Source organism: Globicephala melas, chromosome 4 (genome assembly GCF_963455315.2).
Source record: "Globicephala melas chromosome 4, mGloMel1.2, whole genome shotgun sequence".
In the NCBI taxonomy this organism is placed as follows: domain Eukaryota; kingdom Metazoa; phylum Chordata; class Mammalia; order Artiodactyla; family Delphinidae; genus Globicephala; species Globicephala melas.
In genome coordinates this window covers 47,988,737-48,013,271 of record NC_083317.1, presented here as the reverse complement: position 1 = coordinate 48,013,271, position 24,535 = coordinate 47,988,737, and the positions used below count along the sequence as shown (strand labels likewise).

The 24,535-nt window shown below is 37.7% G+C and overlaps 2 protein-coding genes across 26 annotated transcripts in view; one reads left to right on the top strand and one right to left on the bottom strand.

Annotated features, from left to right (window-relative positions):
- The window catches only part of ABI3BP (ABI family member 3 binding protein), a 262,547-nt gene extending 239,782 nt beyond the window's left edge, over positions 1–22,765 (top strand). For all 18 annotated transcript variants that reach the window (XM_060297984.1, XM_060297993.1, XM_060297987.1 and 15 more), the window contains 5 exons: positions 16,971–17,050; positions 17,847–17,876; positions 18,499–18,660; positions 19,956–20,078; positions 21,478–22,765. In XM_060297984.1, the coding sequence (XP_060153967.1) occupies positions 16,971–17,050; positions 17,847–17,876; positions 18,499–18,660; positions 19,956–20,078; positions 21,478–21,593 (511 nt within the window). In that variant the 3' untranslated portion in view covers positions 21,594–22,765. The remainder of the gene's footprint in view (positions 1–16,970; positions 17,051–17,846; positions 17,877–18,498; positions 18,661–19,955; positions 20,079–21,477) is intronic.
- Positions 22,766–23,080: 315 nt separating this feature from the next.
- Positions 23,081–24,535, bottom strand: part of TFG (trafficking from ER to golgi regulator) — a 43,390-nt gene continuing 41,935 nt past the window's right edge. For 3 of the 8 annotated variants that reach the window (XM_060298000.2, XM_030861037.3, XM_060297998.2), the window contains one exon: positions 23,081–23,909. In XM_060298000.2, the coding sequence (XP_060153983.1) occupies positions 23,527–23,909 (383 nt within the window). In that variant the 3' untranslated portion in view covers positions 23,081–23,526. The remainder of the gene's footprint in view (positions 23,910–24,535) is intronic. The other 5 variants (XM_060297997.2, XM_060297999.2, XM_060298001.2 and 2 more) reach the window with 3 other exon arrangements.

Sequence of the window (24,535 nt, the reverse complement as noted above, 5' to 3'; positions counted from 1 at the left end):
CCAGCCCCCACTGAGCTTGTAAATATATTCTGCAGTCTCAGAGGTATGATGGAGATTAATCTGTCAAATGGGCAGAAATGTTTTGAGCTGAAATATTAAAATTATGTGTTGAAACCCCTATTAGTCAAATAACCAAGGAAGAATAAAGTGAAGTCAAATCATTTCATTTACTTTGAGATTTCTGAGCCTAAAGTTACCTGAGGAAACAAAACTAACACCCATGAAACATCATAACACAGAATAAAAGAACATGCCGATGTAGGACTTACACCCAGGTTCTGCAATTTAGAAGAGGAGAGAAAGCCTCGTGGAATACTCGAGACAAGAACTTGACAGTAAGGGATAGGATGGCATGAAGCAGGCCGGCAAGAAAAGAAAGAACAGTAGTATTCCACGTGAAATCCACGTGCACAACTTAGGTGAAATATAAGTAGTCTTCAAAGTTACTACTGACAGCAAGGCTACAGCAAGTATAATAAAACTATGAGTTCCCCAATGTAGGTTTGTTGGCTCTTTTGATGCAAGCTTTTTTCATACTGTCTTACGTTGTTAAGGCAACGTTCCTTTCTATTGTATCTTCTCTACCCCAACCATGATCCAAGATTAATGTTAATAAAAGACTCCCTGTAAAATAAAGAGGAAGTATGTACAGGATGCAGTTAGCAGGTGGTTTTTATTAGCTATAAAGAATGACTTCAGTCACATTTCATTACTTGAGGAAAATTTTGAGTCCAAATACATAGTAAACTCCCTAAATAAGCAAACTTTGAATTATAGCTGTTAAAATTCCCCCATGAGGTTCTGGAATTCCCTGTTTGAAAAGCTGGAAGATAATAACTTCTGAAAGAATATCTAGCTTTTTTCTAATTCTAGGAGACACATATAAAGAATTTATTTTAGTAGCATTTTCCATCATTCGTCCTGACTTAAAAACAGGAGCTCTAAAAACAGGTGATAATTACTGGCTAATCGTTACACAGTGACATAGGTGGAGTAGAGCTTGGTGTTAGAACATCCAGGAGAATCAAGGCAGAGAAAATAGATCTACAGGGCTTTTGGGAATAAAAATTCTAAGTGTTCACACACTATTCTAGAATCAAAAAGACAGTCAATGTTGCTACCGTCTCCCTGCCCATTTTTAACAACTTAACCAAGTTTTATTTACTCTGCAGAAGCTCAAAAAATAACCCACAGTATGGGACCATCCAGCAGGTGTCTTGCTGCTGGGAGAGTTCAGCTGCACACCTGGCGTGAGATGCTTCTGTCTCTAGAAAACGGAGCCGCTTGGCTGCCCTGAGGAGCCTGGGTGCAGCTCCCAGGGCGGCACAGCAGGGACAGGCCCGGTCTTGCTGATGGCTTCTTGCAGCTGGGGTGACAGATGTACGCAGGGAAGAGGGGCTGTTTGGGCAGCCAGAGCTGTTTTAGTCAGGTGAAGCAGGAGATCTGTTAACAGAGGCAAGAGGCTGTGGCACAACTCTATCACATTCTTTGGAGGATCCCTCTCTCACCCCCGCCCCTAAAATACAAAGAAAATGTAGAGATATTAGTGTCCACTGAATCAGTACCCATCTAGGCCACTCTCCAATATTTATTTTCCACTTATTTTTTTTCCCCATGAAACCTCATTGTGTGGCTCTTGTTGAACTAAAAGAAAAATATTAAGAAGAGCCTCTCCTGTCCGGAGCCAACTACTTTGTTTGCAAAGACCACTATGATTATATTTAGTTCCGTGAATGGAAGAAATGATAAAGTATATGGCTTAAAAAATTGTGTTGCACCACTGCTTAAAAGGACACAAAGTGTGGACTAATTGATCTTGAAATCTCTCCCAGCTCTAAAATGATGTAATCTTATGCTATCTGAAGCCATGCACAGAATCAGTGGGAAAACTGGAACTGAAAATAAAACCAAAACCTAGGTCCATCTTACAGCAAGTAGAATTGTCCTGATAAAGCATTTTTGCTTTGAATCGATGTCTGTGGTCTGTGATTTGTTGTCAGACAAATTATTTGAGACCATGTGTCTCCTTGCTTGGCTAAAAAACTGAAGAATCCACTTTGTGTGCTAGACATACATGTGGTCTAGCGATTTCCTATGGAAAAGGCACTCTGTCTGAGAATTAAGATAAATCATGTTTACTTAACCTGCTCAAGTACTTCAACTGTCGTCTGTGGTTTGGGAGGATTCTGGAGAACAGTTCTTCCTCTGAGACTAAAACCTACCAAAGTTTCCTGTAGCTGACAGCAAAGATAGTTTGGGACCGTTGGTTTATGTTGTTTGACTTAATAAAACCTTGGCACTAAAAATAAACTGGAATAGAGGCAGCAACTTCTTGTATACTGTAAATCTGATTGAACAAACCAGGTATGTGGAATGGCCATTATGCCCTTATTCATATGGTTTTTGTGAAATTCTGGTCTCTGCAGTCTGTATTAACTTACAATATCTCTTCTCCTCGGCTTTGTAGAAAGGAATAAAATAAGCTGCCAGAGCATTGGGCATTTTATTTAGTTTTACTGTAGGTCTGAGCAGCAGAAGAATAATTGCTTCCTCATTAAAGAAGGAAGAAATTGAGTTGATTGCTCAGGTTTGCAACTTTTCATCAGGCAGAAGAACAGCTAAGAGCACGGAACTCCACTAGTCTCTAAAAAGAGCAATTCTTCTTTTCATATTGCCATATTCTCTTTTTTTAACATCTTGATTGGAGTATAATTGCTTTACATTGTTGTGTTAGCTTCTGCTGTATAACAAAGTGAATCAGCTCTATGTATACATATGTCCCCATAACCCCTCCCTCTTGCGTCTCCCTCCCACCCTCCGTATCCCACCCCTCTAGGTGGTCATAGCATCGAGCTGATCTCCCTGTGCTATGCGGCTGCTTTTTATTCCTTTTCACTTTGAGCTCCTCAGTATCTAGGGAGGGGGGTGCGAGATACTCATAGCAACACTACAGAATTAGAGTGCAGCCCAGATCTGGAATTTGTGTGTCCCCCCACAGAAATGGGAGAGAAAAGAAATGTCCCTAAGGACCTACTGGGCAGCTAATTAATGATCCCTGATGCCTGCTGATGCCCGGCTCCTCTCCCTTCTGTCCGATTTAGGCTTATTTTGTCCTCGAAGTATCTCCGAAGCTCTGCCCTTTGCTTCTCATCTGTATTCCCAGGCCAGCACAATGCCTGCACATGGCAGGTATCCAGAAATGCTTTCCATAACCCTGCAGTGTCCTTGGAGAACTGACTGATTTGATTTCCCTATTCCACTGCTCCTTACTCTTTTTTTTTTTTTCTTTTTCCCCTCTTCCCTTTCTTTCCCTCTGACTGAAACCCAACCTGAATGGGGCCCAAATATTTCAAGATGACACTAGGGGCCAATCAGCTAACAAAACAATTCAAACCAACAAAGAGCTACGGGGAGGGGGGGGCGGCACTTTCTATATAAAAAGTGGTTGCCTGAGGTTTATGAGCTTTTGTTTATCAACTAATGAAAACTATACTTCAGCTGTATGTTATGGGTAAAAATAGAGGAAAATCGTTATAGAGAGGAGCAAAGGAAGGGGAGGCGGGGAGAAGTGTCTGCCCTAACCAGACCTGGAGGTTTACCTCAGGCTAGATCCCACAGGTCGGAGCTTCCCTATCTCTGTCAGTTTTGCCCGTGAACCACAGATGCCCTTCTTATAACCTTTACAAACACAAAAGCAAGTATGTGGACATAGAACAGTTCTACCTTGAGAGTTCTATGGCAGTGTGTGTCAAATTCCCCAAGAATAGAAGCACCTTTAAAAACATTCTTTAGAGATATGATACTAGAGAATATTTATGACTTACTATGTGCCTGGTACCTTGCTTTTACATGTATCATCTCATTTAATCCTCATAAGAAACTCACAGATACTTTGATACCCTTATGAGGTTATAATTACTATAATTGATAGTATCCTCTCAAATACCATTATTATCCTCATCTTTATACTTGAGGAAATTGAGGCTCAGAGAGGTTAAGTTACTTACCTTAAAGTTACACATTAGTGCAGCTGTGAACCCAACTCTTTCTGGCTCCAAAACCCATGGCCTTAACCACAGAGCCATGCTGCTTTCTGATAGGGCAGCTGGGAAAATTGTTTTTGTTTGGATCCATACCTATCTGGGCAAAACCAGGCATGGCTTCTGCCAGGGGTGCTATTCATTTGGCTTGTCCTCTACAAGGCCCAAAGGCTTGACTGCAGCTGTCACCTGGACTGTACTCCACTTAGATATTCATTTTGATGAAGTAGGTCTTAGAAATAGCTTTTTAAATTTAATTTTCATTTTTATCAGAAGAACATGTACATGGTTTTAAAGCTCAAATACTACAAAGCAGTTCGTTCCTATTCCTAAATTCTATTTGCCAGAAGCAACAATTTTCAATAATTTTGTTCTTTTCTTCAGCTTTATTAAGGTATAATTGATGAAAAAATTATAAGATACTTAAAGCATACAACGTGACTTGATATACATTATGAAAGGATTCCCCCTGAATTAATTAATATATCTATTACATCATATATTTACTATTTTTTAATTGGTGAGAACATTTAAATTATAATCTCTTGGCAAATTTCAATTATACAGTACAGTGTTTCAACTATAGTCACCATGTTATTCATTAGCTCCTCAGATCCTATTCATCTTACAACTGAAGTTGTTACCCTTTTACCAAGGTCTATTTACTCCAGCCCTTGCAGTCACTTTTCTACTCTCTCCGTTTCTATGAGTTTGACGGTTTTTTTTAAGGATCCACATATAAGTGATACCATGAACTCTGTCTTTCTCTGCCTGGCTTATTTCACTTAGCATAATGCCCTCCAGTTTCATTCATGTTATCGCAAATGACAGGATTTACTTCATTTTTAAGGCTGAATAACACTCCGTTGTGTGTGTGTGTATACACATACATACATACAGTTGACCCTTGAACAACATAGGTTTGAACTGCATGGGTCCACTTACATGTGGATTTTTTTCAATAAATACAGTACCTGTATTTTCATTTTACAGATCTTTGACTAAAGTTTGTGTTTGATTAGAGATCATAATATGCAGAATCAAAAGAATTAGGGTTTGAGTCCTGATTCTATCCAAACTATTTCAGCTTCTTGCCCTTGGGTGAGTCATTTATCAATTCCTCCATTTTTGAGGCAGAGATAGCAATACTCAGATTTTCACCTGCTTGGGGGATTGGCACCTGTAACCCCCCATATTGTTCAAGGGTCAACTGTATGTATGTGTGTGTGTGTGTGTGTGTGTGTGTGTGTGTGTACACACATCATAATTTCTTTATCGATTCTTCTGTCAATGGACACTTAAGTTGTTTCCATACCTTGCCTAGAGTGAATAATGCTGCTATGAACATAGGAGTACAGATATCGTTTCAAGATAATGATTTCATTTCCTTGGATATACACCCAGAGGTGGGATTACTGGGTCATATGGTAGTTCTATTTTTAATTTCTTGAGGAACCTCCATATTGTTCCCCAGAGTGACTGTGCCAGCTTACATTCCTACCAGCAGTGCACAAGGGTTCCCTTTACTCCACATCCTCACCAGCATTTGCTATCTCTTGTCTTTTAGATAATAGACATCCTAACAGGTGTGAGGTAATATCTCATTGGGGTTTTGATTTCCATTTCTCTGATGATTAATGATGTTGAGCATTCTTTCATGTACCTATTGGCTATTTGTATGTCTTCTTTTGAAAAGTGTCTTTTCAGGTCCTTTGCCCATTTCTTAATTGGGTTATTTGCTTTTTTGCTATTGAGTTCTGTGAGTTCTTTATATATTTTGGATATTAACCACTTATCAGATACATGATTTGCAAATATTTTCTCCCATTCTATAGGTTGCCTTTTCATTTTGTTGATGTTTCCTTTTGCTGTGCAGAAGATTTTCAGTTTGATGTAGTCCCACTTATTTATTTTTGCTTTTGTTGCCTTTGCTTTTGGAGTCAGATCCAAAAATTATTGCCAAGACTGATATCAAGGAGCTTATCACCTATTTTTTCTTTGAGGAGTTTTATGATTTCAGGTTTCGTGTTCAAGTCTTCGAACCATTTTGAGTTGATTTTTAGGCATGGTATACAATAGGAGTCCAGCTTCATTCTTTTGCATGTGGCTATCCAGTTTTCCCAACACCATTTATTCAAGGGACTAACCTTTCCCCATTGTGAATCCTTGGCTCCTTTGTCATAAATTAATTGACCATATACATGTAGGTTTATGTATGGGCTCTCTATTCTGTTCCATTGATCTATGTGTCTTTTTTTATGTCCATACCATACTGTTTTGATTATTATTGCTTTGTAATATAGTTTGAAATCAGGACTTGTGAGGCCTCCAGCTTTGCCTACTTAGGGTCTTTTGTGATTCCATGAGTCTTAGAAATGTTTTTTTCTATTTCTGTGAAAAATGCCATTGGAATTTTGATATGGATTGCATTGAAACTATAGATCACTTGGGGTAGTACTGACAGTTTAACAATATTAATCCTTTCAATCCATGAATGTGGAATATCTTTCATTTTATTTGTTGTTTCTTCAATTTCTTTCATCAGTGTCTTAAAGGTTTTAGTGTACAGATCTTTCATCTCCTTAAAATTATTCCTAAGTATTTTATTATTTTTGAGGCTATTGTAAATGTAAATTGTTTGCTTAATTTCTCTTTCTGATAGTTTGTTTTCGGTATATAGAAAACCAACAGATTTCTATATATTAATATTGCATCCTGCAACTTTACCAAATGTATTAGTTCTAGCAGCTTTTTGGTGGAGCTTTTAGGGTTTTCTACATATAATGTCATGTCATCATCTGCAAATAGAAGTTTTACTTCTTCCTTTCCAATCTGGGCATCTTTTAATTTCCTTCTCTTGACTAATAGCTCCCAGTGTTATGTTGAATAAAAGTGGTGAGAGTGCGCATTCTTGTCTTGTTCCTGATCTTAGAGGAAAAGCTTCCAGCATTTCATCATTGAGTATGATGTTAGCTCAATGGGCTTGTCATATAAGCCTTTATTATGTTGAGGTACATTTCCTCTGTACCAAGTTTGTTGAGTTTTTATCAAGAAAGAATGCTGAATTTTGTCAAATGCTTTTTCTGAATCTATTGAGTTCATATAGGTTATATAGATTTTTATTCCTCATTTTGTTAATATGGTATATCACATTGATTGATTTGTGGCTGTTGAACCGTCTTTGCATTCTTGGAATGAATCCCACTTGATCATGGTTTATGATCCTTCTAATGTATTGTTGAACTCAGTTTGCTAATATTTTGTTGAGGATTTTTGAATCTATGTTTCATCAGGAATATTGGATTATAATTTTCTTTTCTTGTAGTGTCTTTGTCTGCTTTGGTATCAGCGTAATGCTGGCCTCAGAAAATGAGTTTGGGAGTTCCCCCCTCCCCTTCAATTTATAGGAAGACTTTGAGAAGGATTGGTGTTAATTCTTCTTTAAATGTTTGCTAGAATTCACTGGTAAACCCATCTGGTCCTGTGCTTTTGTTTGTTGGGAAGTTTTTGATTACTGACTCAATCTCCTTCCTAGTAATTAGTCTATTCAAATTATCTATTTCTTCATGATTTAGTCTTGGTAGGTTGTATGTTTCTAAGAATTTATACATTTTTCTAGGTTATCCAATCTGTTGGTGTATAATTGTTCATAGTAGTCTCTTATGATCCCTTGTATTTCTGTAGCACCAGTTGTAATGTCTCCTTTTATTTCTGATTTTCTAATTTTATTTGAGTTCTTTTTCTTAGTTACTGTAGCTAAAGGTTTGTCAGTTTTATTTATCTTTATGAAAAACCAGCTCTTAGTTTTGTTGATCTTTTATATTGTTTTTTGGTCCCTATTTCTTTTACTTCTGCTCTGATCTTTGTTATTTCCTTCCTTCTACTAACTTTGGGCTTAGTTTTTTCTTCTTTTTCTTATTCCTTGAGGTGTAAAATTAGGTTGATTATTTGATATCTTTCTTTTTTCTTAATGTAGGCATTTATTTCTATAAATTTCCCTCTTGGAATTGCTTTTGAGGCATTCCAAAATTTTGGTATGTTGTCTTTTCATTTTCCTTTGCCTCAAGATATATTTTGATTACTCTTGATTTTTTTTCTTTGACCCATTCGTTGTTCAGTAGCATGTTTGTTGTTTAATCTCCACATATTTGTGAAATTTCCAATTTCTTCTTTTAACTGATTTCTATTTTCTTACCATTGTGGTTAGAAAATACACTTTATATGATTTCCATTTTCTTAAATTTATTAAGGCTTGTTTTGCAGCCTAACAGATGACTTATCCTGAAGAAAGTTTCATGTGCTCTTCAGAAGAAAGGGTATTCTGTTGCTGTTGGATGGAATGTTCTTTATATGTCCTTTAGGTCCATCTGCTTTAACATTAAGTCCAGTGTCTCCTTATTAATTTTCTGTATGGGTGTTCTATATATACATTGTTGAAAGCATGGCATTGAAGTTCCCTGCTATTACTGTAGTGCTATTTCTTCCGCAGATCTGTTAATATTTGCTTTATATACTAAGGTCCTCCTATGTTGTGTACATGTTTACAGATGTTATATCCTCTTGATGAACTGACCCCTTTATCATTATATAATGACCTTCTTTGTGTTCTATCACAATCTTTGGCTTAAAGTCTATTTTGTCTTTTATAAATATAGGTATCCCTGCTGTCTTTTGGTTTCCATTTGCATGGAATATCTTTTCCATCCCTTCTCTTTCAGTCTATGTGTGTCCTTAAAGCTGAAGTCAGTCTCTTTTAGGAGAATTAGGTGGGTCTTTGTTTTTTAATCCATTCAGCCACTCTATGTCTTTTAATTAGAGTTTGGTCCATTTACATTTAAAATAATTACTGATAGATATGGACTTACTATTGCTATTTTTTTCATTATTTTCTGGTTGTTTTATAATTCCTTTGTTCCTCTCTTCCTTTGTGATTTGATGAATTTCTGTAGTGTTATGCTGTGATTCCGTTCTCTTTTTTGTGTGTGTATATCGATCATTGGTTATTACTTTGTAGTTACCATGAGGTTTACATAAAACGTCATATGTCTATTTTAAGTTGATGACAACTTCAAACACACAAAAGCTCTACTTTTTTACACTCTTCTCTCCACGTTTTGTTTTTATGCCACAATTTACTTTTTTTTTTTTTTTTTTTTTTTTTTTTTTGCAGTATGTGGGCCTCTCACTGTTGTGGCCTCTCCTGTTGCGGAGCACAGGCTCCGGACACGCAGGCTCAGCAGCCATGGCTCACGGGCCCAGCCGCTCCGCGGCATGTGGGATCCTCCTGGACCGGGGCACGAACCCGTGTCCCCTGCATCAGCAGGCAGACTCTCAACCACTGTGCCACCAGGGAAGCCCCACAATTTACATTTTTACACTGTATACCCATTAACAAATTATTATAGTTAGTTATTGTAATATTTTTGTCTTTTAACTCTCATATTAGAGTTAGAAGTGATTTACCCATGACAATTTCAACATTAGAGTATTCCGAATGTAACTGTTATTTACTTTTACCATTGAGTTTTATACTTTCTTGTTTTCCTGTTACTAATTAGCATCCTTTTGTTTCTGTTTGAAGAACTCTCTTTAACATTTCTTGTAAGGCTGATGTAGTGGTTGGTGATGAACTCTTTCAGCTTTTGTTTGTCTGGGAAACTTTATCTCGCCTTCAATTCTGAAGAGCAACTTTGCTGAGAATTTTTTCTTTTTTTTTTAGTTTCAGCACTTTGAATATATCTGCTGGTCCCTTCTGGCCTGAAAGCTTCTGCTGAAAAATCTGCTGATATTGCTATGGGAGCTCCCTTGTACATAACAAGTTGTTTTTCCCCTGCTGCTTTTAAGATTCTTTCCTTGTCTTTAACTTTTGACAATTTTATTATCATTAATGTGGATCTCTTAAAATTAATGTGGGTCTCATGGTGTGGACCTCTTTGGATTCCATTTGGAACTCTCTGGCCTTCCTGTATCTGGATGTCTGTTTCTTTACCCTGGTTAGGAAAGTTTTCAGCCGTTATTTCTTTGAATAAGCTTTCTGCCCCCTTTCTTTCCCTCTCCTCATTCTGGGACTCATATAATGTATATCTTGCTCCACTTGATGGTGTCCCATACATCTCTTAAGCTTTTTCATTGCTCCTCTGATTGGATGAATTTCACTGCCCCATCTTTGCATCCACTGACCATTTCTTCCACTCATCTAGTCTGCTGTTGAACTCCTCTAATGAAGTTTTCAGGTCAATTATTATATTCTTAACTCTGTGTTTTCTGGTTTGGCACTTTTTTATATTTTCTATCCCTTTGTACTTTGTTTACGCATTGTTCTCCTGACCTTGGTAAGCATCTTAATGACTTATTTTGAACTCTTTATCGGGTAAATCACTTATCCATTTCATTAAGATCTGTTTCTGGAGATTTTTCTTGTTCTTTTGTTTGGAACATATTCTTGTTTCTTCATTTTCCTTGATTCTCTGTTTGGTTTCTGCACATTAGATAAAACAGCCGCCTCTCCCAGTCTCAATAGAATGGTCTCAGGTAGGAAATGAACCTCTTGAATCAGCCCAACCTGAGCTCATAGTTGTTTCTCAAACCTCTAAGATTGTCCAAACAACTTTCTTTGTTCTTAGTGGCTCCTGGTAGTTGGGGGTATGCCAAAACTCATGAGTGTCCCAAAGGGGAGGAACACAGTCAGCATTTACATGCAGGCTGATTATAAGCTGGGCCCTAGGCAGCAGGTGGGAAATTATGTAGTTAAGCCGTTTCCAGGGCGTTGACTTAAAAAATATTCACAACCTAAAAGTTGAGCGTTATATTTTATTTGGTGGGCGTTTTTAGGACTTCAAGCCTGGGAGGCAGCATCTCAAGGAACCCTGGGAGAACTGCTCTGCAGAGGCGAGGGGGGGAACCAGGATAGTTTTGCAACAAAGAGCAGGTAGTCAGAACATCAAAAGATTACTGTTGAAGAAAACCAGATATCCCAAGTTAAGGAATTTAGAGCTTTTCTTTGTATGGGAAGATGCAAGAGTCTAGGCTTACTGAAATCATTCCTTTCATATGCACCTCAGCTATCTGGGGCCAGTGTTTTTACATCCTGAGTTTCCTCAGGGCTAACTGTAGGGAGTGGCTGCAGTCTGATGGCTGGTAGATGGCAGGTATTCTTTCCTTCCTGAGTTCCCTCAGGGCTCACATTGGAGGGCTGCAATTGCTGATGACTGTGACATCCTTTGTTTACTGATATGGCAGGAAATATTCCATTTCTCAAGGGAAACACTAGGAGATGGCTGTTTTTGCCTGCTGGGCCCAGGATATAGTTAGGGCAGGGTGGTAGGGTAGGGAAGTGTGCTCCTACATCTATTAAAAACTGCTTTTTGTTTGCTAATCCTGTGGAATTTGTGAACACAAGCCCACTGGCTCTCAGAGACAGGCATTATGGAGACCTATTCCTTGGGCAGCAGCTGCAAAAGCTGGGGTGTCAGCCATTTGTACAAGCCCCTTCCAGGGAAATACTAGTGGCTTGGTTTTATTGTTGTAGCAGGCTGAGGGAAGAGGACAGGGAAGGTGTATCCCAACCTCCCTGTCACTGGGGAGGATCACAGCCAACCCCTAAACATGTGCTAAAACTAAAAGCTTCACCCTCAGGTGTCAGCTTTTAAAAGATGCATATAAACCCCTCAGGGAAAGATAGGAAGATGGGCATTTTTGCCTGCTTCCTCTGTGCTGAGCCCTGGGGGGCAGCTAGTTAAAAACTGCTTCTTTGCCACAGTCCTGTGGGACTCATGAATGGCTAAGTAACCCATTGGCTATCAGAGCCAGGTGATCCAAGGACTCATCCCTTTGGATGGAAGCTGTAAAAACTAGGGCACAGACATGTTTACAACCTCCTTCCAGACAGATACTAGCAACTTTGAGCAGGCTGGAGAGAGAAGGTGGGAGAGCATCCAATGGCTTCCCTGGTCTCCAGGGAGGATCATAGCCCCCAGAGCTTGCTAAATTAAAATCCTGACCCTCAGGTTGCAGCTTTAAACACTGGCAGATAAACACACACCTTTCAGAGAAATATTCAGATAGGTGATTGTGCCCTTTTGCTCTGCCATAGTGAATGCTCATGCACTTATGAAGAAGTGGATTTGCTATATCCTTATGGGTCTCATAAGCACAAGCCCAGTTGGCTTTCAGAGCTGGGTGTTTAGGGGACCCATCCCTGAGGTAAGAATCTTAAAAGCTGGGATGCAGATGTGGGTTACAAACCCTTTGCTCCTCAGGAAGAAGTTGGGAGTTGGGGATTCCCTCCTGATTATATGGTGCTGTGTCAGGGATGGGATTTATGTCAAGTGTGTTTCAGCCTTTGCTACCCATTTTGATGGGGGTATTCTTTCATTTCCCCAATGCATAGGAGTTGCTCAGCTAGTTTCTGGATCTCTTTCAGAGGGAATTGCTCTATGTGCAGCTGTGCATTCAATGTGTATGTGAGGGGAGGAGAGCTCAGGAGCTTCCTATGTTACCACCTTAGTCCTGCCTCTCTCATTCCCAATTATTTTAGCTATTTCTTCTGTTAATTAAATCCATATGTCTAGACTGACTATTTCTCCAAATGGTCAAGTGCTCAAGTCATCTATTTGTTACCTGTGTTTGTTTATGGCAACATCTCCTGGAAGCCCTCACCATCATCTTTTGCCTCTCTCCTATGTCGAATCCCCCTAATTCTTATATCCCATGTCTTCCTTGTTTACTCGCTTTCTGGGATTTCTTGAGAAACACATCTTGAAGAAACGTTATGGAAGATAATATTTTTGAGTTCTTACGTGTCTGAAAATATGTTTTATTCTGATACTGTTGTTTAGTCAAACATAGATTGTAGGATAAAATGAACGCTTGAAAGCATTGTTCCATTATTTTCTAACTTCTAGAGCTGCTGAGATGTCACGTCATTCTGATTCTGCATCCTTTGAATAGGACCTATTTTCTTCTCAGAAACGTTTAAGATCTTGTCTTTATCCCAGTACTCTGAAATTTTGCAATTTGTTTGCTTTAGTCTTTTTTCTTTTTTCACCTTGCTGGGCAAATATTAGGCCTTTTAAATCTAGAAACCCATGTTTTTCAATTCTGGAAAATCACTTAAAAACTTTCTAAGATAATTTTCTACCCTCCTTTTCCACTCCTCTCTCTTCTAGAACCTACTAGTTTTATATTCCCTGAAAAAATCTCATTTCCATATTTTCTCTCATTTTTCAACTTTTTTTCTAGTATTTGTAAAATTTCCTTAACTTTATTTTCCAAACATTTGAAGTTTTATTTATTCTGAACTTTTTATTTTAAATAACTTTCTTCTCTATGGGATTTTTGCACAGCTAAAATCCTATGCTTATTTCCTATGTATAATCAATATTTTCTCTGAGACATTACTCTCTTCTACCTACAGTGTCATAAATCTTGTGATAAAAAGTGCTTCTTGGGAAAGATTTTGCCTTTTAAAATATATTCTGTTATACAATTTCTGTTTAATGAGCCAAAAATATGTGCCTTTTAGTTCTCATGCAGTTAATTAATTTAAAATGATTTCTTCAAAACTTGTCAAGTATCATAAAACGGTGGGGAAAAAACCCAAAAACAATCCCCCAAAGTAGCTTATCAATATTTGTGGCCATTCTACAAATATAGCTGAAGTGTAAATAACTGTGAAATAAAAAGACATGGAAATAATTTCAGCAATCAGACTTGGCCAAAGCACAGAGCTTTTTGGCAATGGCCTGGAGTGTGGAATGCATTGCCTGCTTGAATCCAAGTCCAGGTGCCTGTGATTTCTTTTTCCACTTTCAGTTCACCATTTTTTTTTTTTTTAATAAGTTCATCAGGCCTCTGAGCTAGAATTTAATCTGTGGAAAATATTCTATGCCAGAGCACCCCATGTATGTGCAATTTATTTAAATGAGTGAGATGGGTGGCTTTATATCAGCAGTCTTACTGCAAAGGATAATGGCACTTTCTACCAGTTGATTAGTTTACAAAATGCTTTCATGTGCAGTTTTTCACTCTAAAAACGCTGAATGTTTTAATTCTATGACATAAATCACAGTAAGGTCCTTTTTGACCTACCTCCTAGAGAAATGGAAACAAAAACAAAAATACACAAATGGGACCTAGTGAAACTTAGAAGCTTTTGCACAGCAAAGGAAACCATAAACAAGACCAAAAGACAACCCTCAGAATGGGAGAAAATATTTGCAAACGAAGCAACTGACAAAGGATTAATCTCTAAAATTTACAAGCAGCTCATGCAGCTCAATATCAAAAAAAAAAAACCCAATCCAAAAATGGGCAGAAGACCTAAATGGACATTTCTCCAAAGAAGATATACAGACTGCCAATAAACATGAAAGGATGCTCAACATCACTAGGGAAATGCAAATCAAAACTACAATGAGGTATCACCACACACTGGTCAGAATGGCCATCATCAAAAAACCTACAAACAGTGCTTCCCTGGTGGCGCAGTGGTTGAGAATCTGCCTGACAATGCAGGGGAGATGGGTTCAAGCCCTGGTCTGGGAAGATCCCACATGCCGCAGAGCAACTAGGCCCATGAGCCACAACTACTGAGCCTGCGCGTCTGGAGCCTGTGCTCTGCAACAAGAGAGGCCACGACAGTGAAAGGCTCGCACACCGCGATGAAGAGTGGCCCCCGCTTGCCGCAACTAGAGAAAGCCCTCACACAGAAACGAAGACCCAACACAGCCAAAAATAAATTAATTAATTAAAAAAAAAATCTATGAGCCATAAATGCTGGAGAGGGTATGGAGAAAAAGAAACCCTCTTGCACTGTTGGTGGGAATGTAAACTGATACAGCCACTATGGAGAACAGTATGGAGGTTCCTTAAAAAACTAAAAACAGAACTACCATACAACCCAACAGTCCCACTAATGGGCATATACCCTGAGAAAACCATAATTCAAAAAGTCATGTACCACAATATTCACTGCAGCACTATTTACAATAGCCAGGACATGGAAGCAACCTAAGTGTCCATCGACATAGGATAAAGAAGATGTGGCACATATATACAATGGAATATTACTGAGCCCTAAAAAGAAACGAAATTGAGTTATTTGTAGTGAGGTGGATGGACCTAGTCTGTCATACAGAGTGAAGTAACTCAGGAAAAGAAGAACAAATACCATATGCTAACACATATATATGGAATCTAAAAAAAAAAAAGGTTCTGAAGAACTTAGGGGCAGGACAGGAATAAAGATGCAGAGGAGATATGGGGATGTATGTATACGTATAGCTGATTCACTTTGCTATAAAGCAGAAACTAACACAACATTGTAAAGCAATTATACTCCAATAGAGATGTTAAAAAGTTTTTAAAATAAATAAATGAAAACGCTGCATGTTTTAATCCCCATATCACAAAGTTTGGAAAAGCAAAGACAATAAGAGTACAATGGTTAAAAGCGTCATTGCTCTTAACTGAAAAATAGGAAAATAATTATCTCTTGGGGTTTGTGTGTATTACTTTTCCTATGTAGTATCTGGTACATAGTAGGCACTCAAAAAATGTTCACATTGTAATGCTAGAATCTGTCTTCTTTATAGATTTCAGCAGTACCTCAATGGTCAAAAATCTGACTCCTTGAGCCCCAGAAAGTTCTGTTATTGCTCACTTGGTATCCTCTGTACCAAATTAAGAGCTGTCATCCTTCTGTTTTTCACTTTTTTCTAAAGTATTTTTTGTGTTTTGCACTCTTAGTCAATTACAAACCTTTTAAAAACAGGAATTATCTCCCAAAAGTCTTTCACAATTTTGAAACTCAATCAATTCTATCAGCTGACTCAAGCTGGTTTTACATTCAAAATTACTTTCCTGCTAAGTCTGCTACTGAAAGGAACTCTTCGTTTCAGACAAACAGCAAATAGCTTTACTGTTTGAACTTAAAAGGGTTTGCTCTGCTTGAGTATTCTATGGATGAAGTTTGTCAAATATTGCATAGTAATTTAGTGCATAATTCTTAAGGACAGAATCAAACATAACTGCAAGGGATATGGGCTTATTTTGTCTTTTGTTTTTTTAACATAAAGGGTTAAGGGCCTGGCACATATAAATCTAGTTTATAGAAGGAGAGAAAAGTGTCTTTGTGCCCATACTCTTCATGAGCTGACACTACCATGCCCCTACTCAGAATATATCGTGGCTTCCTATGATCCACAGAAGACCCAAGTTCCAGGAGATATAACCAGGAACTTCTTGCAACAAAATATTTTCATGTACATCTGCTCCCATAGCTTATCTAGTAGTTCTCAAATGTCAGTGGGCACAGGATTCACCTCAGGAACTTATTATAAATACCTCTCTGGAATCCCTCAAAAAGGGATTCAGTAGCTAGACTAGAACAAGAAGTCTGCACTTTAAACAAACTTTCCCCAGTGTAGCTCTATCATGTGATTCTGACATGGGTAGCTCAAACCCCACAATGAAGAACACTGCCTAAGTCTATGGCTATACCCAGGGTTGGGATAATAAGGAATAAAAAGGAATTTATTCTGCGCTCCCAGGAAGTAGCTAAACATTTGAAGGAAACTGAGGCTCCTTGTTACTGGAATTAGCCTGGGTCCACCACATACCTCTTTTCCTGTATGTCCATTAGCAACCTGCCCAGCTATTTCTATTAATTTGGAGTTTTTAAAAGACAACAATCTTTTTTATTAACTTAACCCTTTTCTTCTAGAAAACAATTAGACAAGCTGTTTGAACAGCAGAATTAAAGGAATTTTTCTTTCCTGAAGCTTCTTCTAGAACATATGTCCATTCACTGTCATGATGATTTCAAAACAGAATCAGGAAGAATGTCGGTATGACAAGAAAATTGTTTGTTTCCTACCACTTAAGAACATTATTTCTGTTTTCTGTTTGTTTCTTTTCCCCCCTACACAGCTATGAGTTCCAGGTGAAACCCAAAAACCCACTTGGTGAAGGCCCACCCAGCAACACGGTGGCATTCAGTACTGAATCAGGTAATCACATCAGCAGTAATTCCTAACAAGGATATAAAGGGTCACCATGTTTTGCACAGCTTGTTTGAAACCTAGCTAAACACTGGGTAAAGCATTTGATTTAAAAAAAAAACCATCCATTTGAAAAAGCAAACTGATGAAGGTACCCTTAAGGAAACACCCCTTGGGTTTTTCCTCATTTATCTTGATGTCAGAAAAACATTAGGCATATCAGTTTAAAAGAAAAAAAGCATATAGTCAGTCTATACTCAATAGTGCATGAATGCTCCTCTCTATGCCTAGAATCTGTGCCTAGAATCAAAATATCAGACGCTCAGCCACAGTATCCAGAAAGGGAATTCATGTGAGTTTTTTACGATGAACAGCCGTGAAATTTTCTAATTTGGCCTAAGTTTCAATTCCTTAATGAGATACATCTGTACTCACAGCATTAGTGTATAATTTTTTACACCAAATGCAGTTCATGGCATCTTGGTGATTTTATCATCAATAGTTTTTTTAATGAAACTAAAAGAGGAAGATTTTAAAATGGAAGTAAAATCTAGAACAGCAATGAAGACTACTAACTTCACAAATCACATATAAAAGATACAGCTGAGTACGTGGCAGAGGAGCTTCTCCACTGGAGAACAATTCCCAAAACAAAATATACAATTTTCAAATTTGGACTTTAGTAAGAGTGTACCGTTTTGCAAGATTCCTTAACAACTATAAGCACCCATCTTCTTCACTATGTCACTGGAACACTGGGACTTACCTAATAACCTCTGACTCTGTCTTTGCTATTTCTCCTTAGCTGACCCAAGAGTGAGCGAGCCAGTTTCTGGTAAGTACCTACCTGGATGAGAACACAGCTACACGCTTTCCTACAGTGATTCAACTCAACGGGCATGGTAGAATTTTAGTCATGATTTCACTTTAGTCCATTTAGTCTTCTTAGAATATCAACCAGGTATGAATGCTTACCTAAAACATTCAGTAACACTGACAGCCTATGTTGTTTCAGGAACAAGTTGAATATTTTAAAACCTGCTTTCCATTCTTGTAACAGACCAGCTCAACTTTTCTGTTTAATAATTAAGTCAAGATACAGGACCCTCGCTTCCACTTTTAATAACAAGTCACATTAAAGCAACTGTTTAAATTGTATAATATGCTGCAAAAAAAGAAACCTAAATTTGCTCCTAAAGGGATGCTGTTCTACATTGAGCACTGCAGAGGCTAGTCAACTCTGACACATACTGCTCCAAGATTTACCTCATCATTGATGGAAATTTAATTGGGGGTTTACTCCTATATTTTTGGCTCCAATATTTAGCACTGGAGAAAACCAGCTATGAGCAGGTTGACAATGAACCTGGCAAACTGCTTTTTTAAAAGCTTTTAAGACAGCTCTTCAGGACCGAAAGTCAAATACTAAACTCAAACCATGTGCTTTTCTTATGCAGCAGGAAGAGATGCCATCTGGACTGAAAGACCCTTTAATTCAGACTCTTACTCAGAATGTAAGGGCAAACAGTATGTCAAAAGGACGTGGTATAAAAAGTTTGTAGGGGTGCAGCTGTGCAACTCTCTCAGATACAAGATTTATCTGAGTGACTCCCTCACAGGTAAGCACGGCCATCAGTTCTGTTTTGAGGATTATCCTTCAGGAAACGCTTTGCAGCATTCTGTAACTTAGCCTTTTCTATGGACAGTCCCAGACACGAAGGTGTGATGTAAATACAAGTTTCCTTTTTGAGCAAGATGTTATTGGAATCTTAGGATTTGAGACATGCTACAAGAAGGTAAATAATGAAAATGCAATGTGAAACGGTGCCATCATGGCGAACCTGAATGTAGAAAAACTAGTCACATCCAAGCTCAATTTTGTTACAGCCAACCCAGGATAAAAAGCCTACTGCTAGTAAAAAGAGTGTATCTAACAATAATCATGGAAGGAGTACGACGTATTTAAGATTTTAAGTCTGTCAGAGACAAGAGCAAGATTAAAACACTGAGCCAGAAGGGCTATAACCCCTTGCTCCAGACTCAGTGGGTTCATATTCATACAGTGAAAATTTTAAATAAGATTGGCCCAACATAGAAAGGTAGACATTTGCTCAATCATTCGACAGAACTATCTGCTTTGTTCAGACACTGTTCCAGGTGCTGGGGACAAAGCAGGAAATAAGACACGTTCCTGCTCTTTGTAGCTTACAATCTAGCGGGGAGAGACAGAAAGCAAACATGTAAATAAGAATTTCATATAGTGCTCTGAAGAAAAGAAAAAGGGTGAAAGAAAATGGCTGAATGGAATGAAAATGGAGGAAAAAAATGGCTGAATGAAAACTCTTAGTTAGAATGGTTAGGAAAAGCACCCCCCTCAAAAGGTAGCACTTGTGCCGAGAAGAAAACTATGAGAAGGAACCAACCACGCAAAGACCGAGGGATAAAGAACCAGAGGTAGAGGGAAGAGAAACGCAAAGACCCGCAGCAGAAAATGCCTCGCCGGTTCCACTAGTGTGGCTGAGGCTTAGTGAGGGGAAGATCAGGCAGCATGAAATCGTGCGGAGCTAGGAAACCAGGTAAGGACTCCCGGGTTTTATTCTGAGTATAACAGAAGACTGCTGGAGAGATTGATGGAGGGGCGTAACACTATCTGAGTTGCGTTTTTAGAAGATGACTAATCTGTGAAAGGAGGAGGGGAGGAAAAATAGGGAAAAGCAAGAGTGAAAGCAGGGACGCCAGCTGGGAGACGATTCCATAGTTCAATCAAGGAACACTGGTGGCTCGAACTGGAAAGAAAGGGGGGAGAAGTACAAGAACAAGGAAGACAGATTATTTGAAACAATTTGATTATTTCAGAGTCCTCTCATATCAAAGGCAGCAATACTTCATGATCCTTTTAATTTGTTTTTTTCAGGAAAATTTTATAACATAGGTGATCAGAGAGGCCATGGAGAAGATCACTGCCAGTTCGTAGACTCATTTTTAGATGGACGCACAGGACAGCAACTCTCTTCTGACCAGTTACCCACCAAAGAAGGTATGTTTTCTGAGCCTCCTCGTAAGTAAGAGGCTTTTACAAATTAACCCAAAAAACATTCAAGCTGAGAAAATCAATCACTTTAAAAATAATTCTGTAGTACTACTACTCCATCTGCCTAGGAAAAAGGACTTCCCACATAAGACCTTAACATGAAGACTTTAATAGAAGTTTCTTCACTTTCCTCCCATTCCTTAAGACTCTGTTTCTTAGAGCTGAGGGGAATTACAGAACATCTTATATAAATCCATTCTACTTTAAGAAAACCTGAATTTTCAAAAGCAGCTATAAAAGAGCAGCTTAAAAACAGCTATAAAAAAAGAAGCTTAATTTCCCCAGCTTAAATCATTCATGCACTACTTTTATGGTTTTTGTCATACCGAGCACACAGGCATTTTTTTTTATTCCTTTTTAAAAAATTTTAAAGAAATTCAAAGCTTTACTACTACTGTAGAAGGAAAAAAGAATGTTACTTGCCTTATAAATAATTCTATAAATACAATTAAAATAGAAGAATTCTGCTGAGAAATGACTAACCACTGTAACTTGCTACGGACACATTAGCACCAAGCTGTTTAGTAAGAATTGAAAAGACTGAAAATTAATTTAATCCCTGTCCAGGTAGGGTAAGAAAGGGTAAATTACACATCCATGTTACTCAGGAGTTACCAAGAGGGGCTTGTTAAATACTTAAAATTATTTGACTAGTCTTTTCAGCATCACATTTTGGTCACTGGCACTAAAAATACCAACCACACTAAAAGGTGACTTAATAAGATCTGTGAACTCATTATCAGAAAATTGAAACTGCTGCCTCACAGGAACCAGATATACAATATACTGTAAATTGTGTCTATTTCTGTAACATTTTACATTCACAGCAAAATTTTTAATCACTTATTGTAGGGTCCTTGAAGGAAGATTTCATCAAACTTTAGTTCTGAGAAATCTAGCAATCTTAGACCAATCCTTCTTTTGTTTCCTAACATTTTAGTACAACACTCCTTTAACCAGGTAACTTCATAGACCACCACTAGGCTGTGAAGTACAGAAAGTACACTTTTACGTAGGTCAAAGTGTGTACTGAACTTGGTCAGTTATACTCAAACAAAACACGAAACCTCTCCAACTCCTGCCCCCTTTCAGCTTTATCTGTCAAATACTACCAACCATCCCATCCTAGATTAAGGCAGATGTCAAGGAGTTTCAAGTGTCCCTGATGTTCAGCTAGCCATTACCACCTCAGGAAAGACACCAGGGCCTCTCTTACTATCCTTTTTCTAAAATACTCTGCTTCACCTAGAGTAAGCTTCAGGCATTCAATGACACCCTTCAACCTATGAGCACTGAGGACAAAAATATATCATAGCAGCTATTAAAATTAATTATTTTCTCTCAGGCTATTTCAGAGCAGTTCGCCAGGAACCTGTCCAATTTGGAGAAATTGGTGGTCACACCCAAATCAATTATGTCCAGTGGTATGAATGTGGGACCACAATTCCTGGAAAATGGTAGATGCTGCAATCACGTTCAGAAGTGCCTTCTGTTTCATCATGGCAAAAAATAATTGGAAACAGTATGGTGTTTGTCACATGCATTTAAAGCTCTTATGTTTACTATGTATAAAAGTTTAAAATCTAATTAATAGCAATATTAGATGTTTACTAGGAAGATTGCTAAGAATATTTATCAGGTTTTACAAAGTCATTTAAAGAAAGCAAAATATTGACATTAACAGAATAACATTTTTGGGGAAGCTGGCTCCCTATTCATGGTATTTTAAGAGATCATTTGTATATTATTTATCATATTGTTGTAATGATGTTTTGAGATACTTTTATAACAAAATTAACATCAAAAAACTAATATACTTTTTAAAAAATACTATTATTCTGTATTCTTCCTACTGGTGAGTTAATTCCATAAACCTCTACTTGGTTTAACTTATTAGATCAAATTATCTTCAGCATATATATATCTGGGGGAAAAAGGTGCTAATATTCACATGTTTATTTAAACTTCAACTTTTTAGCAACAGCTGAATATCTTTTCTGAAGCGTTTAAATAGTTAACCATTCATGACAGTATACATTTCCTCAAATATCTGCAAATTATTGAAAAGATTTTGTTTGAATCAGTAAATTTCATTTGTTATAAATAGAATTGAGAATTATATATAGCGTTTCAAAATACATTACATATTTTTTTCTTTCTCTACCCATAAACATGTTACAATGTCTGAATGTTATTTGTCAAACTATCCCTTTAAGCAGTTGTGTTCCTACTGTTTTTAATATAATTCTAATCAAGCTGTATACAGAGACTGACTGTAACGTCTAAGCACAAAAGGATAATGCATGATGAGATCCCTGCCATTTTATAGGATATTTACTATATTTTTACACAGAAGATCTCTAGGGAATGAATGTATCAGAGGCTGTTTTGGTAATTCTGTCTAACCCAACCTGTAATGAAAATCTGACTCGTTTTTATGTTTAAAAAAAAAAAGTATTTTTCTCCTTCATTTGGGGAGGGAGCTGGGAATGCTGCATTGTTGCCCTCCTCCTTAAAGGACCTTTCTGTGCTTACCACCTTTCACCATGCTTCAGTTTTATCAATACTTCATTTTATATTTTTCAAACAAGTATAAACTCTGCAATAAAGAGATGTAGTTTTTTTAAGACCGAGTTCTTCATTTCTGAATGGTTCATTTCTATAAGGAAAATCACAAGTTATTTAGGATCTACCAAACCCCTCTTGTATCTTTTAATACTGAATCTACTGTGTTTATTTATATATAATAATATTATATAATCTATCTATCTTCTTGTGAAATCTATTTCACAAGAAAGGCATAAAAGGTCTATACTTCATTTTAAGACCAAAACATCAATAAGGATTTGTATTTTTTCTCATTTTTATATATATATATATATATATATACACATATACACACACACACATATAGTGTCAATGACTAAATTAAATTACAAGACCACTAATGGATTCAATCATCTTTCTTTATTAACCTATCAATCAATGTTTGTTACATTTATACATAATATCTATCTAGTCTTCGCAAAGGGATCTACTTTAGTACATCGTGTTAATGGTAAAAAGCCAAGTAAGATGGCTGAACTTCAACCTAGCATTTTAATATCCTCTGGACAAGGCAAGCTAGAAAGTCAATCACTTTGCACACATGTAAGAGTAGTGTTCCAAAATAACTAGGGAGCTGCTACAATTTTAAGCAGGGGAGGAAAAAAACTTTCATTTTGGTCTTTTTTCTTCCAGCAAATTAACTTTCAATTAACAGCAACAATGATATCATAAAAAAATGCTCTGCTTTTTAAACTTGTGAACTTCAATACAAATTAAAAGAGTAGTATTGGAGTCTTTTGGGAGGCGAACAGCTAGCAGCTACATTCATCAGTGTAACTGAGCCTCCTTATCGATAACCTGGTCCAGGTTGGGTATAGCCCTGACCAAAGGGAGGACGGCTACGTGCATAAGGGTTAGACCCACTCGGAAGAGGGGTCATGGTACTCCCAGGAGGTGGAGTGAAACCTGGTCTTGGTTGATAGGCCCCGGGTTGGCTTGGAGCCATTCCAGGTTGTGAGGCAGGGGCCACAGTGTAATTAGTGGGCTGAGAAGTTTGGGTAGTGTAGGTCTGTGGAGGGTAACTGCTCGCCTGGTACTGCTGTGGTGGCTGAGCAGCAAGTTGCTGAGGCTGACCAGAGAAGGCAGGAGCCGGTGCCTGGGAAGCTGGCTGCTGGCCATATCCCTGGAACTGCTGAGGTTGCTGGGGTCCAGTCTGCTGACTGTAGCCTGCTGAAAAGGCAAAACGTACATGTCTTATTTTTCCTTTTGGTGACCAATTTCCAGAGAATTAGTCTTACTGTTATGGACAAAAAATGAGAAATTTAACAAACTTAATCCTAAGTATTTATGCAACGAGTAGAGTAGCAGAGTCTATATTTCAAGACCACATAGTCTCCAAGAAGCACTTTCTAGACAATTTTGTAAACCCTCTAAAATTAAAACCACTATATATACTTCTTCTACTTCAACTCCTCCTACACTGCATAATCCCTGAGAGCAAATTCCTGTTCTAGCATAACTCCCAGTATAGAGTAGATGTTCAAATGATAAATGCAGGAATTAATGCAAAAGCTAGTCATTAACCTGGTTCTGAGGGGCCTGTTTAGTAACAGTACCAAATAAAAACACATTTTATTTGTAGAGAATGAATATTTTTAAATGAAACAATGGTGCTACAAATACATCTTATTGTGCTAATGAGATGCTTTAAGGTTTATTCACTCTATAAAAACTAAGCCATTTAAGAATAAACATTAAGTGCCAACTTTCACAATCCTTAAAATCTTTCTTTTAGATTTGGTATCTGATGTAAAGGTTTTTGCCTTCACAATTCAAAATTCTGGCTTAGCAGTAAC